Source organism: Odocoileus virginianus, chromosome X, assembly GCF_023699985.2.
Source record: "Odocoileus virginianus isolate 20LAN1187 ecotype Illinois chromosome X, Ovbor_1.2, whole genome shotgun sequence".
NCBI lineage: Eukaryota > Metazoa > Chordata > Mammalia > Artiodactyla > Cervidae > Odocoileus > Odocoileus virginianus.
The window spans coordinates 28,272,598-28,299,141 of NC_069708.1; the positions used below are offsets into that span (position 1 = coordinate 28,272,598).

General features: G+C 41.9%; 2 protein-coding genes across 2 annotated transcripts; both read left to right on the forward strand.

Moving 5' to 3' along the window:
- Positions 1-711: 711 nt before the first annotated feature.
- On the forward strand, positions 712-8,902 carry LOC110130779 (NADH dehydrogenase [ubiquinone] 1 beta subcomplex subunit 7). The gene is made up of 3 exons (XM_020883004.2): positions 712-8,129; positions 8,205-8,466; positions 8,807-8,902. The coding sequence occupies exon 1, from the start codon at positions 755-757 to the stop codon at positions 1,166-1,168; it is 414 nt and encodes a 137-aa protein (XP_020738663.2). The 5' UTR covers positions 712-754; the 3' UTR covers positions 1,169-8,129; positions 8,205-8,466; positions 8,807-8,902.
- Positions 8,903-12,945: 4,043 nt separating this feature from the next.
- On the forward strand, positions 12,946-16,568 carry LOC139029583 (rho-related GTP-binding protein RhoG-like). The gene is made up of 2 exons (XM_070462004.1): positions 12,946-13,034; positions 13,218-16,568. Exons 1-2 carry the CDS (start codon positions 13,032-13,034, stop codon positions 13,806-13,808), a joined length of 594 nt encoding a protein of 197 aa, XP_070318105.1. The 5' UTR covers positions 12,946-13,031; the 3' UTR covers positions 13,809-16,568.
- Positions 16,569-26,544: the final 9,976 nt, after the last annotated feature.

The window sequence follows — 26,544 nt, forward strand, 5'->3', positions numbered from 1 at the left end:
CACCATCTGCAGTGATTTTGGAGCCCCCCAAAATAAAGTCTGTCACTGTTTCCATTGTTTCCGCATCTATTTGCCATGAAATGATGGGACTGGGTTCCATGATCTTAGCTTTTCGAATGTTGAATTTTAAGCCAACTTTTCACTCTCCTCTTTCACTTTCACCCAGAGGCTCTTTAGTTCTTCTTAGGTTTCTTCCATAACAATGGTGTCATCTGCCTGTCTGAGGTTACTGATGTTTCTCCAGGCAATCTTGATTCCAGCTTGTGCTTCATCCAGCCTGGCATTTCACATGATGGACTCTATATAAGGTAAATAAGCCGGGTGGCAATATACAGCGTTGACGTGCTCCTTTCCATATTTGGAACCAGTCCGTTGTTCCATGTCCAGCTCTAACTGTTGCTTCCTGACCTGCATATGCTGCACTCAATATGCTAGCAAATTTGGAAAACTCAGCAGTGGCCACAGGACTAGAAAAAGTCAGTTTTCATTCCAATCCCTAAGAAAGGCAATGACAAAGAATGCTCAAACTACCACACAATTGCACTCATCTCACATGCTAGTAATGCTCAAAATTCTCCAAGCCAGGCTTCAACAGAACGTGAACCATGAACTTCCAGATGTTCAAGCTGGTTTCAGAAAAGGCAGAGGAACCAGAGATCAAATTACCAACATCCGTTGGATTATCAAAAAAGCAAGATAGTTCCATAAAAATATCTACTTCTGGCTGCCACTGGAACCTGCGGTGACAGCAGCCATGGGGGCTCACCTGGCCCGGAGATACCTGGGCGATGCATCGGTGGAGCCCGATCCCCTGCGAATGCCCACCTTCCCGCCCGACTACGGCTTCCCCGAGCGCAAGGAACGCGAGATGGTGGCCACTCAGCAGGAGATGAATGACGCCCAGCTGGTGCTCCAGCAACGAGACTACTGTGCCCACTACCTCATCCGGTTTCTCAAGTGCAAGCGCGACAACTTCCCCAACTTCCTGGCCTGCAAGCACGAGCAGCACGACTGGGACTACTGCGAGCACCTCGACTATGTGAAGCGCATGAAGGAGTTTGAGCGGGAGCGGCGGCTGCTGCAGCGGAAGAAGAGACGGGAGCAGAGGGAGGCGGACATGGCCAAAGGCCTGGGGCCCGGCGAGGTGGCCCCCGAGGTGGCCCTGTAGCGAACCTGCCCACCACTCTGTGGACCAGTCAAGAAATAAAAGCCTCCAGGCCCCGCGGCCCAAAAAAAAAAAAAAAAATATCTACTTCTGCTTTATTGGCTATGCCAAAGCCTTTGACTGTTTGGATCACAATAAACTGGCAAATTCCTAAAGAGATGGGAATACCAGACCACCTGACATGCCTCTTGAGAAATCTGTATGCAGGTCAAGAAGCAACAGTTAGAACTGGACATGGAACAACAGACTGGTTCCAGATAGGGAAAGAGGTACATCAAGGCTGTATATTGTCACCCTGATTATTTAACATACATGCAGAGTACATCATGAGAAACGCTGGGCTAGATGAAGCACAAGCTGGAATCAAGATTGCCAGGAGAAATATCAATAACCTCAGATATGCAGATGACACCACCCTTATGGCAGAAAGTGAAGAACTAAAGAGCCTCTTGATGAAAATGAAAAAGGAGAGTGAAAAAGTTGGCTTAAAACTCAACATTCAAAAAAGTAAGACCATGGCATCTGGTCCCATCACTTCATGGCAAATAGATGGGGAGACAGTGGAAACAGTGACAGACTTTATTTTGGGGGGTTCCCAAATCACTGCAGATAATGACTGCAGCCATGAAATTAAAAGACCCTTGCTGCTTGGAAGAAAAACTGTGACCAACCTAGACAGTGTATTAAAAAGCAGAGACATTACTTTGCCAACAAAGGTCTGTCTAGTCAAAGCTATGGTTTTTCCAGTAGTCATGAATGGATGTGAGAGTTGGACCATAAAGAGGGCTGAGCGCTGAAGAATTGATGCTTTTGAACTGTGGTGTCGGAAAAGACTCTTTAGAGTCCGTTGGACTGCAAGGAGATCAAACCAGTCAGTCCTAAAGGAAATTAGTCCAGAATATTGATTGGAAGGACTGATGCTGAAGCTGAAACGCCAATACTTTGGCCACCTGATGTGAAGAACTGACTCCTTAGAAAAGACCCTGATGCTGGGGAAGATTGAAGGCAGGAGGAGAAGGTGATGACAGAAGACAAGATGGTTGGATGGCATCACCGACTCGATGGAAATGAGTTTGAGCAAGCTCTGGGAGTTGGTGATGGAGAGTGAAGCGTGGCATGCCAAGTCGATAGCATCACAAAGAGTTGGACATGACTGAGCGAATGAACTGAACTGAACTGAGATACCACATGGGAGAAAGAAGAAATCAAAAAAGTAAGAACATATTTTAAACTGATGACATTCTGCCAAAGCAATAGTTAGGGGGTAAATTTTAAGCACTAAACACCTATATCAGAACAGAAGAAAATCTCAAAATAATAACTTCAGCTTTCAACTCAGTAAAAAGAAGGGCAAATAAAACTCAAAATTAACAAAAATAATGAAGATCAAAGTGTAAATCAGTGAGATAGAAAACAATAGAGAAAATCAACAAAACCATATTCTTGTATGCCAATGTTTATTGTTGTTCAGTTGCTCAGTTCAGTTCAGTCGCTCAGTCGTGTCCAACTCTTTGCGACCCCATGAATCGCAGCATGCCAGGCCTCCCTGTCCATCACCAACTCCCGGAGTTTACTCAAACTCATGCCCATCAAGTCTGTGATGCCATCCAGCCATCTCATCCTCTGTCGTCCCCTTCTCCTCCTGCCCCCTATCCCTCCCAGCATCAGGGTCTTTTCCAATGAGTCAACTCTTCGCATGAGGTGGCCAAAGTATTGGAGTTTCAGCTTCAGCATCAGTCCTTCCAATGAATATTCAGGACTGATCTCTTTTTAGGATGGACTGGTTGGATCTCCTTGCAGTCCAAGGGACTCTCAAGAATCTTCTCCAACACCACAGTTCAAAAGCATCAATTTTTCAGTGCTCAGCTTTCTTCACAGTCCAACTCTCACATCCATACATGACCACTGGAAAAACCATTCCCTTGACTAGACGGACCTTTGTTGGCAAAGTAATGTCTCTGCTTTTTAATACGCTATCTAGGTTGGTCATAACTTTCCTTCCAAGGAGCAAGCGTCTTTTAATTTCATGGCTGCAGTCACCATCTGCAGTGATTTTGGAGCCCCCCAAAATAAAGTCTGACACTGTTTCCACTGGCTCCCCATCTATTTGCCATGAGGTGATGGGACCAGATGCCATGATCTTAGTTTTCTGAATGTTAAGCTTTAAGCCAACTTTTTCACTCTCCTCTTTCACTTTCATCAAGAGGCTTTTTAGTTCCTCTCACTTTCTGCCATAAGGGTGGTGTCATCTGCATATCTGAGGTTATTGATATTTCTCCCAGCAGTCTTAATTCCAGCTTGTGCTTCTTCCAGCCCAGCGTTCCTCATGATGTACTCTGCATATAAGTTAAATAAGCAGGGTGACAATATACAGCCTTGCCGTACTCCTTTTCCTATTTGGAGCCAGTCTGTTCAGTTGCTCAGTCGTATCCAACTCTTTGCAACCCCATGGACTGCAGCACACCAGGCACTCCTGTCCCTCACCATCTCCCAGAGCTTGCTCAAACTCATGTCCATTGAGTCGGTGGTGCCATCCAACCATCTCACGCTCTGTCTCCCCCTTCTCCTCCTGCCTTCCATATTTCCCAGCATCAGGGTCTTTTCCAATGAATTTGCTCCTTGCATCAGGTGGCCAAAGTACCAGAGCTTCAGCATCAGTCTTTCCAATGAATATTCAGGGTTGATTTCCTTTAGGATAGACTGGTTTGAACTCCTTGCATTCCAACGGACTCTCAAGAGTCTTCTCCAACACCACAGTTCAAAAGCATCAATTCTTTGGCGCTCAGCCTTGTTTATGGTCCAGCTTTCACATCCATACGTCACGACTGGAAAAGACATAGGTTTGACTAGACAGACCTTTGTCAGCAGAGTAATGTCTCTGTTTTTTAATATGCTGTCTAGGTTGGTTATAGCTTTTCTTCCAAGTCTTTTAATATTATTGCTTTTCTTCCCAGTTTTAATTTAATGGCTGCAGTCACCATCTGCAGTGATTTTGGAGCCCCCCCCAAAATAAAGTCTGTCACTGTTTCCATTGTTTCCCCATCTATTTGCCATGAAGAAATGGGACTGGATTCAATGATCTTCATTTTTTGAATGTTGAGTTTTAAGTCAACATTTTCACTCTCCTCTTTCACTTTTGTTCCAGAGGCTGTCATTTGTGTATCTAGGTTATTGATATTTCTCCCAACAGTCTTGTTTCCAGCTTGTGCTTCATCCAGCCTGGCATTTCGCACGATGTAATCTGCATATAAGGTAAATAAGCAGGGTGACACTATACAGCCTTGATGTACTCCTTTCCCAGTTTGGAACCAGTCCTTTGTTCCATGTCCTGTTCTAACTGTTGCTTCTTCACCAGCATAAAGGTTTTGCAGGAGGTAGGTCTGGTGTTCTGGTATTCCCATCTCTTGAAGAATTTTCCACAGTTGGTTGTGAGCCACACAATCAAAGACTTTAGCATAGACAGTGAAGCAGAGGTAGATATTTTTCTGGCATTTTCTAGCTTTTTCTAGGATCCAACTGATTTTGGCAATTTGATCTCTGGTTTCTCTGCCTTTTCTAAATCCACCATGTATATCTGGAAGTTCTCAGTTCACGTACTGTTGGAGCTCTGCTTGAACAATTTTGAGAATTACTTTCCTAGCAGGTGAAATGAGTGCAATTGTGTGGTAGTTTGAACATTCTTTGGTATTGCCCTTCTTTGGGATTGGAATGAAAACCGACCTTTTCCAGTCTTGTGCCATTGTTGAGTTTTCCAAATTTGCTGTCATATTGAGTGTAGCACTTTCACAGCATCATCTTTTAGGATTTGAAATAGCTCAACTGGCATTCCATCACCTCCACTAGCTTTGTTCTTAGTGATGCTTCCTAAGGCCCCCTATACTCCACACTCCAGGATGTCTGGTTCTAGGTCAGTGATCACACCATCATGGTTATCTGGATCATTAAGACCTTTTTTATATAGTTTTTCTCTGTATTCTTGGCACCTCTTCTTTATATCTTCTGCTTCTGTTAGGTCTATACCGTTTCTGGCCTTTATTGTGCCCATCTTTGAATGAAATGTTCCCTTGGTGTCTCTGATTTTCTTGAAGAGATCTCTAATCTTTCCCATTCTATTGTTTTCCCCTATTTTTTTGCATTGTTCACTTAGGAAGGCTTTCTTATCTCTCCTTGCTATTCTTTGGAACTCTGCATTCAGATGGATGTATCTTTCCTTTTCTCCTTTGCCTCTTGCTTCTCTTCTTTCCTCAGCTATTTGTAAGGCCTCCTCAGACAACCATTTTGCTCTTTTTATTTCTTTTTCTTGGGTATGGTTTTGATCACTGCCTCCTGTACAATGTTACGAACCTCCATCCATAGTTCTTCAAGCACTCTGTCTATCAGATCTAATCCCTTGAATCTATTTGTCACTTCCACTGTATACTTGTAAGGGATTTGATTTAGGTCATACTTGAATGGTCTAGTGGTTTTCCCTACTTTCTGCAATTCAAGTCTTAATCTAGCAATAAGGAGTTCATGATCTGAGCCACAGTCAGTTTCCAGTCTTGTTTCTGCTGACTGTATAGAGCTTCTTTATCTTCGGCTGCAAAGAATATAATCAATCTAATTTCAGTATTGATCATCTGGTGACATCCATGTGTATAGTCATCTCTTGTGTTGGAAGAAGGTGTTTACTAGACCACTGCATTCTCTTGACAAAACTCTGCTAACCTTTGCCGTGCTTCATTTTGTACTCCAAGACCAAACTTGCCTGTTACTCCAGGTATCTCTTGACGTCCTACTTATTCATTCCAGTCCCCTATGATGAAAAGGACATCTTTTTTGGTGTTAGTTCTAGAAGATCTTGTAGGTCTTAATAGAACTGTTCAGCTTCTTTTGGCATGCCAATGTTTATCGCAGCATTATTCACAATAGTCAAATTTGGAAATGACCCAAATGTCCATCAGTAGATAAATAGCAGCCAGAAAAGTTCAATCCATGGAGAGAGAAAGTAGATTATAGGATGACTTACAGGGGCTGTGGGAAGAGGGGAATGAGCAGCTATTGCTTAGTGGGTAAAGAGTTTCTGTTTGGGGTTGTTAGGTAGTTAGAATAGGAAAAAGGTGTCCAGAATGGCAGTGGCTAAAAGAAAAGGAAGGGCAAAGCCTGGGGAAATAGAACAAAGGAAAGTCCAAGGACTGGAGTGAGGACCTCAGGTAAAACAAACAGCACTCCTGGCTAGCCTAATTTACATAGGGCAGGCCCAGGGGGAGGAGAAAAAACATATAAAAAGAGGAGCCAAAACTGGGCCGAGGGCCTCTCTTCTCTTAGAGTCTTTTGGGTAGGCATGCCCTCATGCCTTGAGGATGTATTTTTCCTTTACTTTTTAAATAAAGCTGAGTTGTAACATGGAACTGTAACACTGGTCCATCCAAGGGCTGTATCGGTGGTCCGTCCATCAGTTCAGATTTTTGTTGCGATGAGACAGAATGGAGGAAATTACAAACTCCCTGACATCGTGACAAAAAAGTTTCAGAAATAGACAATCCTGATGGTTGCACACATTGTGGATGTAGCAAAAGCCACTGGATTATACACTTTAAAGTGGCAAATTTTGTGTTATATATATTTACTACAATTTTTTAAAATTAATAGTGTAGTATATCAAAAGCTATCTAATTGTACAATTTAAATTGAATGAGGAAACAGACAGAACAGGCTCCATCTTGAGAGCAGGACTCCATCTTGGGCCAGACTATGGACTTTGAGCTATATGCCGAGCATCTATGGAAACGACATACCAATCGAAAACCAGACCCCCTGGATGAAGGAGCCTCAGGACTTGTACCTAAATATTCTGTCACCTAAAATAATATACTAATTATCTCTAACAGAACAAATTCATAAATCCCATTATGCTTATCAGGGTTGACCACAGGCCTATTGATAAATGTCCACTGTTTAACTATCTAGGCTTATGACACATGAATCATGGGTTAACTTTGATCATATCTCTCTTTTATGACACATGAATCATGGGTTAACTTTGATCATATCTCTCTTTTACTCCAGACTAGTTTCAAGGAATTTGGGGAGGTGGGTTTGAGCACATACACTTAAGGTATATAAGGTTTTCACAAAAACTGGTTGGGGTCCTTGGCTAAGAGGATATTCTGCCTTGGGCCCCACGCTGTAATAAACTGCACTCCACTATCTGCATTGTCCTTCTGAGTGAGTTTGTTTCCCAGAATGCGTGGCTACAAAAAAATGAGTGAGCTGTATGGTATGTGAATTTTTTTTGGGGAGGGGTAACATACAGAGAATTCTCTTTTATTTTCAAATGATTCTGACTACCTTTTCTCATGATTCTTTAACTAATAAAAATAATTGGGAAAAAATAAAAATAAAAAATAAATAAAGAAAAAAAGAAAACAATGGTATGTGAATTTATATCTCAATAAAGCTCTTACAAAAAAGAGTCCATAGTTTATGATTTCATTTATATAAAACTCTAGAAAATACAAACATATATGGTGACAGCTGCCTTAATTCACTACCACATTTTCTTTTGCTGCTTCCATTTTTCCTAACACTTTTTCAATTCCCTGATTGCCTCTTTCTGTTAATGTTTGTCTTGAGAAAACACGGGTCTGCGGAGGAGGAAGTGGTCTCATTTTGCCACAGGAAATGTGAAACTTGGGGACTTCTGAACAGCGGAACTGGTATTGGGTTCCACACCCCAATGATCCTTGACTACCCAAAAGTGTAGTTTAAAAGCCAGTGGCTCGCAGACCACGCGGCGGGAGCTAGAACTCCATTTCCCAGGAGGTCGTGGGGCACAGGGTGGAGACTGCGTCTGACGACACGGGTGGGACTCGGCCGCTGCCGGAATGAAGCCGGGAGCCCGCCTTGTTCGCTCAGCCATGAGAAACCTGGGAGGCTGTGTGAGCTGCGGTTGAACGGAGCTGGAGGACGACCGCTTTGCCAGGTAATCCTTATCGAGAACCACCCGCTAGGCGGGCCCCTTGTTCGCTATTTTCTCATTGAGTCTTCCCATCTCCAGGACGGTTGCCTTAGTATGTGATCCACTTCCTTGGATGGAAAGGATTTGAGAATGGGATGAATTATATATATTCGGGGGAGATTGAGCCTGCTTTTCCTATTGCGAAGCCGACGTTAGGCACTTATCTGTCCCAGGATCACGAGTCCAACCGAAGTTCCAGAACCAAGTACCCCTGGTAGAAAGGCTCCGAAGGAAGTGCCGAGCGGGCTTGTGGTGGCTATGGATGGGTCACTACAATTGCCTCTCTGGTTTAAGTTTCCAGGTACGGGATAGTCTCCCCTGGCTCCGAGTTGGGGGGTGTTCACATAGCTTCCTTCCTCACCGAGATTCTCGAAGTTGTCTTTGACTGGGCTTGAACCAAAAGAATCAGTCTTAAATGTTAAAAGCTTCCTGGACTTAGATAACTAAGTTGCAGAAAGTAGTCGATAAAAATAAGGGTCTTCTGAATTGTTTTGTTTCAGAAAGTTGCAGAGTGATTTAAAGTAGATTAGACTTCTGGAAAGGGTGAGACTTAGGGGAGAATGTGCTAGAAACAGTAACACTTTGAACTGCATTCTTGTCCTTACGGTTACTGTGTCTTTTATGTTGTGTGCCTAACCTAGGAGAAAATTGACTGCTGAGCAGTGTACATCTGAAGAAGAATGCTTTGTCAGATGAGATTGGAAGATTTAGAAGAAACTATAATTCCAAGGTTAAAAGTGAGTGCCTTCTGAGATGTTGGTCTCTGCAGATTGAGGCCACTTTCAGTTTCCAATCTTAGAGGCATACTTGATCTCTGAACTGAGCTGGTATCTACTTCACAGTGCTACTATGAAACTTAAATAAGATGTGTGGAAGTATTTTACACAATGCCTGTAACAGGCTTTGTTTTAAACTTCCTCTTGCTTCCTCATACCAACTATTTCCTCTGGGCCATGCATTACTGTATATTATTGTTTACCTTTTTATAAAAGTCCTACCTTTGCCATAAAACTATAAGCTTCTATCATCATTTGTTGTGAGTCCCTCCTAGCAGTACATTGTGCAGAGTAGTACCGGGGAGATTGGGTGGATGGCGGTGGTGATGAGAGGAAAGCTATGGGTCATCTGTAAGGAGAAAGCATTGTGCTGGATCCTGGAGCTGAAAGAAACAAGCTTTTCTCCTAACAGTGATAAACAGAATATTTGCCTCCTAGCCTTCTCTCAGAGCTCCCAGCCCTTTAAAAAGTATTGTTTTTATTTTCAGTATTTTCGACCATTTTAAACTGTACATTAATTGTATGTACATTTTTGTGCAACAGATCTTTAAAATTTTTTCATCCTGAAAAGTTGAAACTCTATACCCCTTAAACAGCTCCTCATTTCCCCTTCTCCCAGCCCCTGGCAACTACTATTCTACTTTCTGTTTCTATGAGTTTGGCTATTCTAGATACTTCATATAAGTGAAATCATGCAATTTTTGGCTTTTTGTGACTTGGCTTATTTCACTTAGCATAATGTCCTCAAGGTTCATCCATGTTGTAGTGTATGAAAAGATTTCCTTTTTCTTTTGAAGGCTGATCTATCTATCTATCTATATGTGTGTGTGTGTGGTGTAGATAGATAGATAGATAGATATTTCCTTATATGTTATCCATCGATGGACATTTAGGTTGCTTCCACCTCTTGGCTATTGTGAATAATGATGCAATGAACATGGATGTGAAATTATCTTTTTGAGATCCTATCTTCAGTTCTCTTGGATTATATTTTTTAGTATTATTTTTAAACTTGTTGACTATGGAGAAGTTCAAATATACACACAAGTAGAGAAAATCTTATAATGAATATGTGGGCTGGATAAATGAATCAGCTGTACAAAGCATCTCCCTCCTTTTGCTGAACCCCTGCCTTTCATTGAGAGTCTGCTCCAGGTGATTATGTTTTGTTTTGTTCAGACCTGCGATGTTCTAGGTACATTTCATCATCTAGGCCCGCCATCAGTGTGACTTGAGTGCCTATCTGCAGATCATTTTATTGTAGATTCCAGGAGTACTGGTAGATGTAAACTAGTAGAAAAGAGTGTAGTTGACTTTTCCTAGTTATAGAGATGAGGAGCTAAACTTAGGGTGCAAAGTGGTCTTTGTGCCCGAGAGTTTTGCTCTGGTTCAGTAGCGCCGCCCCCTCCTCCCCCCCATCAGATACACTATTGTCCTTAAAGCAGTCACTCTGAATGGTACCTAGAGGAGGCTGGGAAGATGAGTCATACAGGCAGTAATTGCTATCAGAGGAAAAAGAAATTAATCCAAACTGGGAAAGCCAAGGAAGGTTATTTTCAAGGAATGCGATGGTGACTTTGCCCTATTACCATTGTTGTTGTTCAGTTGCTAAGTGTCCAACTCTTCATGACCCCATGGACTGCAGCACGCCAGGCTTCCCTGTCCTTCACTGTCTCCTAGAGTTTGCTCAAATTCATGTCCATTGAGTCAGTGATGCTATCCAACCATCTCATCTTTTGTTGTCCCCTTTTTTGCCTTCAGTCTTTCCCAGCATCAAGGCCTTTTCTAATGAGTTTGCTCTTCACATCAGGTGGCCAAATTATTTCCATTGACTTTGTATGTTTGATCCTCATGTCTATTCCTCGATGGAAAAAGACAGAGCCGATGATCAGTGAATACTCTGGGATGGTTGCCTACTAGGCTCTGGACTGTTAGCTGTGGGACCTATGCCAAGAAAAGGAAGACTTCTAGGGGGAATGCCTCACTGGTCAGAATTGGCTGTATGAGCGAGCAGAAAGCCATTCCTAGTGGGCCTGTGCAAAGCATACTGAGAGGGCTACCTTTTCTTTAAAGGAAAGTGAAGTCGCTCAGTCGTGTCCGACTCTTTGCGACCCCATGAACTGTAGCCTACCAGGCTCCTCCGTCCATGGGATTTTCCAGGCAAGAGTACTGGAGTGGGTTGCTATTTCCTTCTGCAGGGGATCTTCCCGACTCAAGGATCGAACCCGGGTCTCCTGCATTGCAGGCAGATGCTTTACCTTCTAAACCATCAGGGAATCTAACTTTTCTTTACCTTGACCCAAAATGAAGTGTTTGGTTTGGTTTGGTTTTTGGCTATGATATGGGCCTAAAAAGACAACAGGATGGAGGATATATCTATTCCTCTAAGTTCCCAAGGTGAGAAACTGATTCTCAACTTTTTTTTCTGTAATCAAATACATATGATAATGTATCCCCTTTCCTCCATGTTCTGATACTTGAAGTTAATGCTATGAGGATCAGGTCTGAAATTAGGGCAGTAGTTAAGAAGCTAAAGAAAATGGAGTGCTGTGGGGGCACTGAAACAGTAGGACATTGACTGGATATTAATATGGGGGTATAAACATGGATGTGTGCATGCTAAGTCGCTTCAGTCATGTCTGACTCTTTGCAACCCTACGGACTGTTGCCCGCCAGCTTCTTCTGTCCATGAGATTTTCTAGGCAAGAACACTGGAGGGCTTGTTATGCCCTCCTCCAGGGTATATTCCCAACCCAGGGGTCGACTCACATTTCCTGTGTCTCCTGCATTGGCAGGCGGGTTCATTAACGCTAGTACTACCTGGGAACATGGGAGCTCATAGTAAACATGTTCCTTGGAGATCATCTGTGTTTCATCATTAACTCGCAAATACTCGATTCATGAAGAAATGGACAAGAATATAGTGGTGTTATGAACTGTAGTTTTACTCAGATAAGGACAGAAGGAATGAGACAGAAGGGTTTGTCTAGCATTGTAATCACATTATATAACTTTTGCCTTCCCCAGCAGAGTAGTAATTTTTGTGAAGTCATAGTAGCTTCTAACACTTTAATGAGTACTTCCTATGTGGCAGGCACTAATGAGTACAGCACATGCATTCTTTCATTTAAGCTTCAGGTTAAAAACTTGCCCAAGTTCACAGAGCTTAGGAAGAGAGAGGACTGGTTTTTGACTCCAGGCGATCTGACTTCAGAGTCAGCACTCTTAGCCACTTCTCGGTATGGCTGAGTCTGACTGGCCTACTTTTCTCTCCAGTATTTTGACGCCACTATGGTTTTTGCAGTAGTCATGTACAGATGTGAGAGTTGGACCACAAAGAAGGCTGAGCGCTAAAGAATTAGTGCTTTTGAATTGTGGTGCTGGAGAAGACTCTTGAGAGTCCCTTTGACGGTAAAGAGATCAAACCTGTCAGTCCTAAAGGAAATCAACCCTGAATTTTCATTGGAAGGACCGATGCTGAAGCTCCAATACTTTGACCACCTTATGCGAAGAGCTGACTCACTGGAAAAGACCCTGATGCTGGGAAAGATTGAAGGTGGGAGGAGACAGGGGTAACAGAGGATGAGATGGTTAGATATCATTGATGGACATGAGTTTGAGCAAGCTCCTGGAGATAGTGAAGGATAGGGAAGCCTGGCGAGCTGCAGTCCATGGGGTCGCAAAGAGTCAGACATGCTGAGCGACAACAATAACAAACAACAGTTTTTCAGGAACAGAGTGTATCTTTGCTGAGTCTAGTCACAGACCCGAAGTGAGAGCTGTCTTTCCTTTTGTTTCAACCTTGGGAATCTTCTTTCTGCGCCAATTTTAAAAAATTAGTTAACATTTATTTAGTACCTATAATAGTAGCTTTGATACAGTATATGTGAGAACTTATGACAATACGGAAACCTTTGTATATAATAGTTTTTAATCTTGTGGGGCTCACAGTCCTCTTTGAGTCTGATGACAGCTTTGGATCTTCTTTCCAGAAAAATTTACCTATGCACATACACATAATATTGTGCACAACTGCAGAGGTGGCTTCTAGAATCCTCTGAAGCCTATCTTCTAGCAGGCCAAGGACTCCATGGTAAGAACTCTTGCCCCATACAACCTTTCCCAGCTTCTATGGTGTTAGGAGGCCAGGTAGTGGGGGTGGAGGGGGGAAGGTCTTATCTCCTTTCTTTCTTCTCAGAGAGAAATATTTATATAGCTTAGGCTCCCTAGGTTAACCAAATTCTATGAACATTCTTTCCTTCTCTCTTATACATAGGACTCCAAGGGAAGAATGCAGACGATCAAATGTGTGGTTGTGGGAGATGGGGCTATAGGTAAAACCTGCCTCCTCATCAGTTATACAACAAATGCCTTTCCTGAGGAGTATGTCCCCACTGTCTTTGACAACTATAGTGCCCAGACATATGTGGATGGCCAGATCGTCATCCTGAACCTGTGGGACACAGCTGGCCAAGAAGAGCATGACCGACTGCGAACACTCTCCTACCCCCAGACCAATATCTTCGTCATTTGCTTTTCCATTGGCAGCCCATCTTCTTATGCCAAGGTGAGGCATAAATGGCACCCCGAGGTCTCCCATCATTGCCCCAACGTACCTGTTTTGCTGGTAGGCACGAAGAGGGACCTGCGGAGTGACCTTGAGACAGTGAAGAATCGAAAGGAACAGAGCCTAGTGCCCACAACTCCTCAGCAAGGCACTTCCCTGGCTAAGCAGGTGGGGGCTGTAAAGTATCTGGAATGTTCAGCCCTGATGCAAGATGGGGTCCGTGAGGTATTTTTGGAAGCTATCTGGGCTGTGCTTTACCCTGCCACAAAGAAGAACACCAAGAAGTGTGTCCTCTTATAGCTTTTGGGATGTTGCCTGGGGACTGCACCCACAGAGAAAAAGGGGAAATTCCCTTGATAGCATTTAACATTGCCAGTGTGAGCCACTTATCTCTTCTCCTGGAAACCCTAGGCTCCAGGTTATTTGGTGTTTGGGGGAATGAAGAGAGGCTAGTTTGTACTTGGCTGCTTTGAAATTCAGTCTGAAACTTTTAGAGAAAGTTTGAGAGTGAGAGAGTGTGTCTCTGCTGTTGAAGTGATGAGAGGAGATGTCACCAGATGTTCTTTTTGGCACTGGCCAGGCCACAACTAAGCAGATCAGTCTAGTACTATTCTTTGTAGGCTTTTGCCTGACTGTTTGAAATCTAATTTCAGCTTTCCTGGATGTGTTTATCATTGAGCTAGTACCTCACAGATGGACAGGGTTCTCCAAGTTTTCAAATCATTGCCTGAGGCTTTCTGATAAACTAATTTCTGGAAACTATTTTAGGTGTGATTCCTGGGTGTTCCCAGTGTTGACATGTTCTTTCCATTCTTGAGATGAGATGCTTTTGCAATAATGGTTAAGCAGCATTTCTAGAATTCTGTGAGATTGTAACAGATGTTTCTTAAAAGGGTTCTATGGGCCTCTGGCCTTTTGAGATGGCTCACGCTCCATCTGTGGAGTGTGTTTCTCTCTTAATAAATGTGCTTCTTACCTAAAACAGAAAGCGGTTCTGTGGTCAAATAAGGCAAGAATCATTGATTTAAATAATGCCAAATAGTTTGTTTTACTGCAGGAAGTTTTATAACTTTTAATAAGTATGCAATATTTCCCAAACTTATTTCACTGAACTTTTGTTTTTTTGGCCCCATGCAGCACCTATTAACATCTCTGGGAACACCGTTTCAGAGATGCTGGGTTACTGGGGACTGGGTATTCCAATGGTGGAGACTTAAAAAAGCATAATGTGGTCCTATTCTTTGTGATGTTTTCTTCTCTGTGCCTTTGAGAGGAATGTTTACCAGCCATGGCCTTGTTATTGATTCCTCTTCCAATCCTCAGGAGGTGGGTTTGGCACTTAGTCATAACAGTACATTGGCTGTGGGATCTGATGTTAAGATTTGCTTTCTGATTCTGCTAGCACTCTGGGCCCTGTGAAGTGAAAAACTGTGTCTCTGAGGCTTCTGTGTGGCCCTTTCTTCTCACATCACCCTTCCACTGTAAGGAAAGACCACTGAAGATTAACCCTCTAAATAAAACCAATGAAACAATCAAACAAGTAAGATGTCCTGCCAGTCCCTCTCAAGGGGTTCTGTGATTCTCTCTGAGACGTCTCTTCTGCTGTCATTCCTCTGAGTCATAAAGTCATTCCTCTGAGTTATAAAGGCTATTCTGCTCTCTTCCTGTTCCTCCCTCCTCTGTATGTCTCCCTGTTTGTGTGTGTTCAGCCCTGTGTGCCTTTTGAGTTTGCTCTAAGTGTTGGAGTTTGTTGGGTTTCCAGGCCGAAGGGGCTGTCCTCACCCTTGTGGCAGTTTTGTTGACTTTCCTCAGTCTGCTCTGGGGTGAGATGAGTTGACTTCTGTATCCCCGTGGACCTGCCGCTCCTTCCCCCAGCTGTATTTTTGACCTTCATTTGATATGGAAGGAAAACTTCTTTACCTGGCAGATAGTGGTCAGGAACTCCACCATGCACATGTCCTCTCACCCTGCCAGAATAGCATGGGATTTTTGAGAGTTTGGGAAATGGAGCTAAAAGGATCTCATACCTCCCCTTGGGGTGGGTGAAGTGCCTGTGCATTGTCTCTGTGATTGTCTTGCTGTTGCTCTTTGACAGGATATGATCAGAGTAACCTCAAGCTGACTGAACCTCCTGGATAGGGTTGCCAGATAAAATAATTTTTTAACCAATTTTTTAGTGTAAGTGTGTACCGTGCAATATCTGGGACATACTTAACACTAAAAAATTATTTTGTTTATCTGAGATTCAAAGTTAATGGGGCATCCTGTATTTTTATTTGCTAAATCTGTTAACCCTACTCTTTGAGAATCTGGAACCTGGAGGTCAAGCAAATATCAAGTATTGGTAGAAGATAAAAGGTTATTTAAATACTCTATTCTTCCTCCTTTTCTTCTGGTTTCCCTTTCCCCTCACAGTGGACTAAAGTGCTTTTTCTTTTTCCTTCATCACTGTACCCGCCACTTCACGCAGTATTCCATTGGTGTGTATGTCTACAATGTTAATTGTCTGAAGCTGTGGAGGATCCAGGACGAATACTGTTGTCCAGCACTTCCCTTCTCAGTTCCGATGTACTATATCTATTTTCCAGTGTGCAACTCAGGGTCTCCTGAGGCTGGCAGGGATTCTGTATGAGCAGTGTGTTAACTGGAAAAGGGTGAGCGTGGCCCTCTTCAACCAAGGCTCAATAGCACTTTGGAAAGGGGGGCTATTACCATAATGTGGCCACTGTGGAGGTCAACTGGCTTCTGGGTGCTGTGCCCACTGCCCTTTTGTAAAGTCACTGGGTTTTTCCAAAGACAGTCAAATGGAAGTGTATTCCAGTCTCATGATGTTCTGATTGATGCCACTTTGGGTGCTCACAGGACTTCATGGTTGAAAGGGGCTAGAAACATGGCTGTCACCTAGGTCTCTGGGAAATTTCTATTTAGCTACTGAAATCTTTTAAGTTGGCTTTTAATAGCGCCTCCTGCTCCTCCTTTGCCTGTCAAATTCCCAAATGTAAGCCTGGGTTTGGTTTGGGCAAACTTGTGTTCTCTAATAAATGGAGGTGTGATCCACAAGTCTGAGTGAGTGGTTTTGTATTGCTCTGATTTAATAGTCTTTTTTTTAAAGTCTTTATATAATTTGTTACAACACTGTTTCTGTTTTTTTTATTTATTTTTTGACTGCCAAGCATATGGGATCTTAGCTCTCTGGCCAGGGATGGAACCTGCAGCCCCATGCATTGGAAGACGAAGTCTTAACCACTGTGCCAACAAGGAAGTCTCTGATTTAATAGTCTTAAGTATACACTGACATCTTGGTTTTTATATTTAATTTATATGAAGACTAACATGCTAATATCACTTTTAAATTTTTCATAAGGAATGCTAATAAACTTTTTTCTGATTTTACTGGGTCTGTTGCTTTCTAAAAATCCAAGCAATTCCTCACCACCACCCCTTTGTCTTGTGTATGTGTTAATTGTTATCTTGTCCAACTCTGCAACCTCAGGGACTGTAGCCCACCAGGCTCCTCTGTCCATGGAATTCTCCAGGCAAGAATACTGGAATGGGTTGCCATGCCCTTCTCCAGGGTATCTTCCCAACCCAGGGATCAAACCCAGGTCTCCTGCTGTGGCAGGCAGATTCTTTACCATCTGAGCCACCAGGGAAAGTGAGTGGTTTTTAAATGCTTTTCAGCTTGCAAAGGATGAAATAACTATAATTGTCATATTACACATGGCACCTATTTGTAACTGTACTTATTTTTCTACATCACATAATCAGCGTAAGGAATTCTCTGTCCTGCTAACACTGATTCTCTAGTTCCTGCCCACCCCTCGCCTATTCATCTCCAGGATTTAGCTTCATATCCTGGTTTTCAATAGTGATGGACCAGTTAGTTCCCTGTTGGTGATTTTTCTCACTTATTACACTATATTCAGTAAAAATTATCAAGCTCCTATTATGTTACAGGCTTGACTGTGCTAGGGGCTAGGAAAGATTTTATATTTAATATCTTTTGCCTCTTCCATTTATCTCAGGAAAATCTCCTCCTGTTTATTTTAAAAATGAACTAAGAATTCCCTGGTGGTCCAGTGGTTAAGACTGTGCTTTCACTACTAAGGGCACAGGTTCGACCCTTCCTTCTCCCTGCAAAAGACCTAATCTTGGCTGGCAACTGTAAATAATGCTGGTATACTAGTAAGTGCACAAGGAAGAGCAAAACCATGTTTTTTGTTTTTAAAAACCACTTTATTGAGGTATAATTTACATCCTATACAATTCACCCATTTTAAATGTACAATGTAACAATTTTGAGTAAATTTACTGAGTCATGCAACCATTACCAAAATTCAGTTTGACAACATTTCCATCACTGCAAAGAGATCCCTCATGTGGTTAATCCCCTGTTCCCATCCCCAGTCCTTCATAAAAATGGAATCAAATATGTGGCCATTTGGAACTCTTCTTTCATTTAGCAAAATGTTCTCAAGGTTCATTCATTTTGTAGCAAATATGGGTAGTCATTTCTTCTTATTACTGAATAATATTCTACTGTATGGGGTACACCATATTTTATCTACTCATAGTTGAGGGACATTTGGATTGTTTCTACCCTTTGGCTGTTACAAATAATGCTGCTGTGAACCTTCATATAGGTTTTGTGTGTCCACTGTCTCAGGTATATACCTGGGAGTGGAATTGCTGGGTCATATAGTAAATTAATGCAAAACCACATTTTGAGTCAAGAATGGCATCTTTAATATTTATAGTAAGTGAAATCCCCTTCCACATTCTACCAGTCTCTACCTCATTGAACCTGCTTTTCCTTAAGCACAAGATTCAAGGGACTATATAAGATACATTAAAAAGCATTCCACTTTGCTTTTTTTGTCTTATTAGTTAGGCAATAGTATTCTATCAACTTTTCATTACCAAAATGCATTTCAGCTACATGCAGGTTTTGGCAGACTTGTCATCTGGTCTAGAAATGTAACTACTATTAAAATATTCCAGTCTCCTCCTGGGTTTGTTTTCTGTTTTCCTCTCTTGTTCTGACCCAGACCAACATTTGTCTCTGAGAAAGAAAAATTCCACAGAATATTCATACAATGAAGTAATAAGTAGACATAAAAAAACCAAAGAGGAGTGCTATTGAGTGGCACAGTGTGGTTTCCAGACTATATTCGTAAGTGAAAAAAAAAGCAAGGTGAAAAGAATATATATAGTATGCTATCTCTTGTGTTTAACGACAACAAAAAAAGAATAGATATACTCATTTGCATATATTTGCAGAAAGAAACACAGGAAGTATAAGTAGTGAATTATGCTGTATACCTGAAACTAATGTGTTAGTGTCGATTATACTTCAACTGAAAAAAAAAAAACACAGGAAGGATAAACAAGAAATTAATGAAAATGGGTACTTACAGGGAGTGGATGGCAATGGGGCACAGGGCATGGGAGCAAGACTTGTCTGGAAATAGCTTTTCTTTTTTTTGGAAATAGCTTTTTATATAGTTTTGACTTTGAGCCACATGAAAGTTTACATATTTTAAAAATAATGTATCATTTTTACTAAAAAGGATGATAAAAGCAAATCCTAAACTTGAATATAAATGGAAAAAAACTCCACAGAGGAAAAAAAGGATTCATGTAATTTTAAAAAATTTCTTTCTTATTTCTGGCCAGGATGCAAGGCATGTGGGATCTTAGTTCCCCGACCAGGGATTGCACCTGCGCCCCTTGCAGTGGAAGCATGGAGTCTTAACCACTGGACTGCTAGGGAAGTCCCTGATTCACATAATTTTTTTTTTATTCACGTAATTTTTAAACAGTACACTGTATATCCTTAATAGGATATAGTCTAAGGACAGAAGACTGCAAAGAACTTCAGAACTTTACTTAGGTTAATTGTTGGTAGTGGTGTTGGTCTTTTTGTTTTTGTTTTTTTTGGTATTGGTCTTATAATTCTGAAGAGTATATATATATATATATTGGTGTTGGGGACCAGAGTTTTCATTGTAAGAGAAGCAAGATACAAATATGAAATGGGGGAAGACGAGGGGGGACCCTATGGTGTTAGATTTGAATTGAAGGCATTATTATAAAGTCATTCTTTTTTTTAAGCTCTCTCCACTGAAAGGGCCTAAAAGTGATGATGATCCAGTTTCTAAACACCATTCCCCACTAAAAGGAACCAGGGCTCCTTGGACAAATAACATATACCAGGTCCGGGACAGGGAAGGCAGAGTGAACCTGGAACATCTTGTGTCAAAAAGCAAGGAAGTGCTCAAAGACTAATGGAGTCATGTCAAAAGGACACAGGAGCCAGAGTGACAAATTTGGAACAGTTTGAGGATCAAAAAGGAAAATGATGGTGTTAGACTGTAACACATTAAAATAAAAATGCAAGAAAGGAGGTAAGAAAAGGGAAAGTAGTTCTTTACTGAGTAAGTCCAATTAATAAAGGTAGGAGGAATTAATAAATGTAGAAGGAAAAATCACCCTTTGGCACTCACACTCTCTGTTGAGTCCTGTCCCAGGCCACAGGTGTGAGGCCACCAAGGCCTCGGCAGAGCCCAGAACCAAGGTCACCTCCAAAGCTGACTGAACCTCTTTGTAACCTTGCCAAGAGCCCCCTGATCATCACTAACAAGCTTCTTTACTCCCACTTAAGCAAAGATGCCCACTCCAGTAAATACTCTATAGTGTCCCAATCAATCACCTAACGTCAACCTTCTAGCAGGAATTTTGTCTTGAGGCTATCTGTACAAATTGGCTATTAACCTATGAAAAAACCATCAACTCTCCCTGGTCTGTCAGGAGGTCTGCCTGCTTCACTTGCAGTGCCCACTTTATCTCTGCTCTCTGTTCTGAATAAATTCACTCCCTTCTGAAATGCTCTGTGTCTGGAAATTCTTTTCCAACCCGTGCTTGGAGTGTCTCAACATTTGGTGGCCTGTACAGGGGCTACTCTCCCCGTGAGAGAGCCCCCACTCTCCTTTCCTCTTTCCTTTTTCCTTGGGCCCTCTGCCAACAGGCAAGTGACTGTGGAAGCAATTAAGGAACTCTGCCAGAGTTACTCTGGTGTGTTCCAAAGGCTCCACTGCCCACAGTACCCCAGTAGCTACCACCCAAACGGGCGAGGGCTCTCTTTTCCTTTTTCCTCCTTCTCCCTTGAGCTGAGGACCAGGCCAATAAAACTGTGCAGGCACAGGTCAGGCACTTAAAAGCCACTAGAAAAGACTCCCATGGCAGGATAAGGGGGTCACGGAACAGACCAGGCTATCAGAGCACTGCCCTCAGCAAGACAACTTCTGTGCATCATGTCAGGCACATATTGGTTCAAGCAAAACACTGAGCTCATTCCCCAGGCCACCGCCGTCCTGGCAGGACTACAAGGTGGATTCCTCAGCCTGTCTTCCTTCTGTCACTTTCACTTTTCCTCTCTCTGTCCGGATTAATTTACAGGAACTTAGGAGCAACCTCTGAATCATCCTAGAGAGTGCCTTCCATGTTTCAGGGAATTGCTAAAAGGTTAAGTCACTGTTGGTTCTGGGAAACTCTTTTCTGTCCTTTCTGGCCCTAGTCACCATGTGCATTTTCACATTGTTTGTGCCTAGGCTTGTTCCTAGCCACAGGGTTTTGTGCCACTCCATGTCACATGTTCAGGGGTCACCTCTCACTACTGGCAACTGTTGGGACAGTTGGCCATTAGCCGCATGGTACCTTCTTGCACGCAGAGGGTTCATTGGGACATGTGGGACTCTTTCTGTGGCCAGTGAACTCTTGGTACCCCTATTCCAAGAATGGGCTCAGGTATGTCTCAAGAACCACCTTCAGACTCACCTCTAGGCTGTATTCTCAAGACCTGGAAAAAAAATTTGACCCTGAAAATCTTAAAAAGAAAAGGGTGACTTTCTTTTGCAACAAAACTTGGAGCCAGTACAAATTGAGGAACCAAGAAAAATGGCCTCTGAATGGCATGCTTAAATTAGAACATAATTCTCCACCTTGACCTCTTTTGCTGTTCCTTATGCTCAAACCTTTATGGCACTCAGTCAGAATCTGGACCTAAAGGATTCATGCCACATGTCTTTCTGTTGCTGCCCTATCCCCTCGTCCCCCTCTGTCTCTCCCTCTCCATCAGACCTCCTAGCTCAGGAATTTCTCCTATAATCAAAAGCCAAGAAAAAAACTCCTAAAATTCTAAAGAATCCCCTTCTAACTCCTCCTGTCTCTTGGGGCAGTGGGATGGGAGAGAAGGAAGTGGGAACAGAACCAAGCTTCCCCTAATCTTTCCAGTTCCCTTACTCCTTCAGATTCTTCTGATCAAACCAAGACCCCACCTCCCCAGAGAAAAAAGTCCCTGCGGGGACACCATCTTATCAGTCAGTCTGCCCCTGTCATCAGAGCCAATTTGAGCACTCTAATTTAAATTTAACTATGAAACTATGACTACAAAAAGGAGAGATGACATTTTTGACATTGGATGGCCATGATATTCTTTAGACCCAGGGGGAAAAAACTGGTTAAAATGAAATCTTTTTGAAATTATAAAATGGTTCTTTTTGTACATGCAATTAATTAGGAAAAAGCCGGCTAGCAAAGTAATGCTCAAAATTCTCCAAGCCAGGCTTCAATAGAACATGAACTGTGAACTTCCAGATGTTCAAACTGGTTTTAGAAAAGGCAGAGGAACCAGAGATCAAATTGCGAACATCTGTCGGATCATAGAAAAAGCAAGAGAGTTCCAGACAAATATCTACTTCTGCTTTATTGACTACGCCAAAGCCTTTGACTGTGTGGATCACCACAAACTGGAAAATTCTTAAAGAGATGGGAATACCAGACCACCTGACCTGCCTCCTGAGAAATCTGTATGAAGCTCAAGAAGCAACAGTTAGAACTGGACATGGAACAACAGACTTGTTCCATATCAGGAAAGGAATACGTCAAGGCTGTGTATTGTCACCCTGCTTATTTAACTTATATGCAGAGTATATCATGAGAAACGCTGGACTGGATGAAGCACATGCTGGAATCAAGATTGCCGGGAGAAATATCAATAACCTCAGATATACAGATGACACCACCCTAGGGCAGAAAGCAAAGAAGAACTAAAGAGCCTTTTGATGAAAGTGAAAGAGGAGAATGAAAAAGTTGACTTAAAACTCAACATTCAGAAAACTAAGATCATGGCATCTGGTCCCATCACTTCATGGCAAATAAATGGGGAAACCATGGAAACAGTGACAGACTTTATTTTTTTGGGCTCCCAAATCACTGCAGGTGGTGACTGCAGCCATGAAATTAAAAGACGCTTGCTCCCTGGAAGAAAAGTTATGACTAACCTAGACAACATATTAAAAAGCAGAGACATTACTTTGCCAACAAAGGTCTACCTAGTCAAAGCTATGGTTTATCCAGTAGTCATGTATGGATGTGAGAGTTGGACTATAAAGAAAGCTGAGTGCCGAAGAATTGATGCTTTTGAACTGTGGTGTTGGAGAAGACTCTTGAGAGTCCCTTGGACAGCAAGGAGATCCAACCAGTCCATCCTAAAGGAAATCAGTCCTGAATATTCATTGGAAGGACTGATGCTGAAAACTGACTCATTTGAAAAGACCCTGATGTTGGGAAAGACTGAAAGTGGGAGAAGGGGATGACAAGAGGATGAGATGGTTGAATGGCATCACTGACTCAATGGACATGAGTTTGAGTAAACTCTGGGAGTTGATGGACAGAGAAGCCTGGCATGCTGCAGTCCATGGTGTCACAAAGAGTCAGACATGACTGAGCGAGCTACTGAACTGAACTGACTGAAGGGAAAATGAAGTAAGTCTGAACTTACTGGTGGCTGTTCTCTGAATGGGCAAATAAAGAGATGAATACAGAAAGTGAAAGAAAGTTTTGTGGGAAGTGGACTCCGGGAAGAGTTTTGTGCATGGTACAAGTTTCTTAAGACATTAAACTGCCTTTGAAATCTTTTATTGTTACTGTGGCTAAGTGAGTAACTATTGTTTCACAGTGAATATAAGTTGGTACCAAACTGGAATTTGGTTTTCTCTCTCTGTTAAATGAATGAAGTTTTCTAAGAATGATGCTTTTTGATAACAGACTATTTAACTTTCTTTGCCTTTAAGTGATTTATATTTCTTTTTAAAATCTTTTGTTACTTTGGTAAACTGAGTATTATTTCACAATGATCTGTGAAGACTATGGCACACATAGACAAAGCTCATTCCACTTCTACAAAAATTAATCCCTTATCTACTCCTAAATTAGGGAATTTAAAATGGATAAATAATGGCTGTAAATCAGGGTTATGGGAAATCCAAGACAGCCGCTTGGCTTTTCCTGGCCCCCTGACAAACCTCACTTTTATTTGATGCGATAGTCTTTCCTAACTTCAGGGTTAATGCTCTCACAACAGAGGAAAAAATGGTTAAAAATGTGCTTTGCACTTTGGGTATACTTTCTACAATCTCCAGTGATCAAGGCACACACTTCACTGGGCAAATCATACCATCATTAACAAAAACTTTTCAAACTTCTTAAAACTATCACTGTCACTATCAACCTCAATCATCAGGCAAGGACAACAGAAGAAAAACTAATTACATGAGATTAAATAAACTGCTAAATATGATTACAATTTTCATGACTTTTCATCTGATATATTACTGGCTTCTGATCTTTGTTTTCAGATATCAAGAAGCTCTCCTCCTCAAGCTACTTATGGTTTAAAACAATTTGGTAATCTACACCTGTGGGTAACATTAAAACATTTTTCTTTTCTCTCTGCCTTGTCCCTCTAGATATTGGAGACACTTGAGTTCTGAATAGATTTATCAGGTAAATAAAAAGATTGTCTCCTGACATATACAGACATCTCAAAGTATAGTGGGGACCTCTAGAAGAAAAAAATCCACCTCGACAAAAACTGATGACAGGCCTATGGCACCTAGAGTCAATGGACCAAACTTATTTTAGAAACAAATTAGTCTTGGCTGTGTTTTTAAAAAATGGGAATAATTTTAGAAAAAAATTATATTTCACTGAATATTAAATTCTAGTTTTGTTAGTTAAGGTCTGTATTTACTAAATATTCACTTCTCATTTAGTCCCTTGCTGTTATGTTATACTGTTACAAGATAAAAACCAGATGCTTCATGATTTACAACCAGGAGATTAACATCAGACTATAGTCATTCAACAAACTAAGTCAGACAACATGGTATATACTGGACTACACCTAAAAAAGTTCTTAAATTCTTACTTGTGAACTTACTATTACTGCAAACTATATTATTTTCCATATTGCCAGTTTTATAAGACTATTCTCTTACATTACCAAATGTGTGACTGGGCCTCTAATAAAATGATGATACATAGTTTCATATGAGATCAATGATTGTTAATAATGTAACTCTAGATGGGAAGAAGTAACAAGAGGGAATATTTTCCTGGACAATAAGAAACTATTAGTAACACAGATGAGGTCCAGGACTTTTGCTACTTTCATGGCCTAGTCCAGTAACAACATATTGAGTGGCCAATCAAAAAATCTTCACTAGACTTGGGAATGAGCATTCCTAGCAACGTGGGACAAAATGATCATAAAATGCCCCTAAACCAATGGTCAAATTTAAGGCAGTGAAGGGGCCCTGCCGACTGAAAACTGGCACTTGTCATCTGCCTCTACAAAGAGTAAATCAGGAGCCACTCCAGTTGCTGACTTTCAACACACCCTGAAAGGAGTTCAGGGTAGAAATCATGAATGAGGCATTCTGTGCTCTGGGGAAAACTGGCAGGACAGGCCTTCAAATTGTTATATATTTTCAAGAAAAGATTTTCATGAGCCCAAATTCTTGCATCTTCTCATACCTAAAGAAATACCAACATCACAAGCCAACATCTAGCCCTGGTTCTTCTGGCTAGCCCCTCTTCCAGGCCCCTTAGCAGCTTTTCTACTTCTATTCATCTTGGGGCTATGTATCTTTAACTTCCTGTTAAGTTTGTCTCTTCTAGAATACGATAAATAAATCTCCAGATGGTACTACAAGGATATCAGCTGGCTGACATATGGATTATGTTGGAACAAGTGGTCTTGTCATTCCATGGACTCTCATCTCCCTCCAAATGCACACCCTGACAGAGTGGGTATCGGGACCCAGACCCCATGATGCCCCTGTCCAGCAGAAAGGAGCCAGAGCAGTCTCTGCCTCTTTCCCCAATGACCTGCATCCCCATGTCCCATGGAGATAGGCATATAGTTAGACACGAGCAGGGTGTTAAGGGGCCAAAGATTTGGCCCATTAATAAGAAGGGGGGAAATGTTGAATCCTGCCCCATGTCATAGATGTGAGGCCTTGCACCAAGGCCTCAGAAGCAGAGCCCAGAACCAAAGTCACCTCTGAAGCTGACGGAGCCCCTTTGTAACCTTGTCAAAAGTCCCCTGATCATCACTAACAAGCTTCCTGACTCCCAATTAAGCAAAGATGCCCACTCCAGTAAATACCCTATAGCATCCCAGCGAATCACCTAACGTCAACCTTCCAGCCAGAATTTTGTCTTAAGGCTATATAAATTGGTTACTAACCCACAAACACCATCAACTCTCCCTGGTCTGTCAGGAGGTCAGCCTGCTTCACTGATAGTGCCCACTTTTATCTCTCTTTGTTCTTAATAAACTCACTCCCTTCTGAAATGCTCTGTCTGGAAATCCTCTTCCAACTGTGTTCCAACTGCCTGAACACTCTCCTAATATAATTGATTCAGGAAAGGATCATCGACAGATTATACAACCTTTGGGTATAAGGACAGTGGGGAACATAATGTTCACACAATTTCAAAGGATCACCCCCATGGATTATTTACTAATTGCAAAAGGAAAAATGTGCCATTGCAATGGAGAGATCTGTTGGGCACCACTTTCCTGAAGTGCTCAAATTTAGCATTATCAGCATTGGGACAACCTGACATTGTGCCTTCTGATGGCTAGTAAGATATTTAACCAGAATCACTTTGAAGAAAAGACTACACG

Excerpts from the sequence above, each read along its gene's own strand:
- LOC110130779 (XM_020883004.2), top strand. The coding sequence starts at position 755 with ATGGGGGCTCACCTGGCCCGGAGATACCTGGGCGATGCATCGGTGGAG.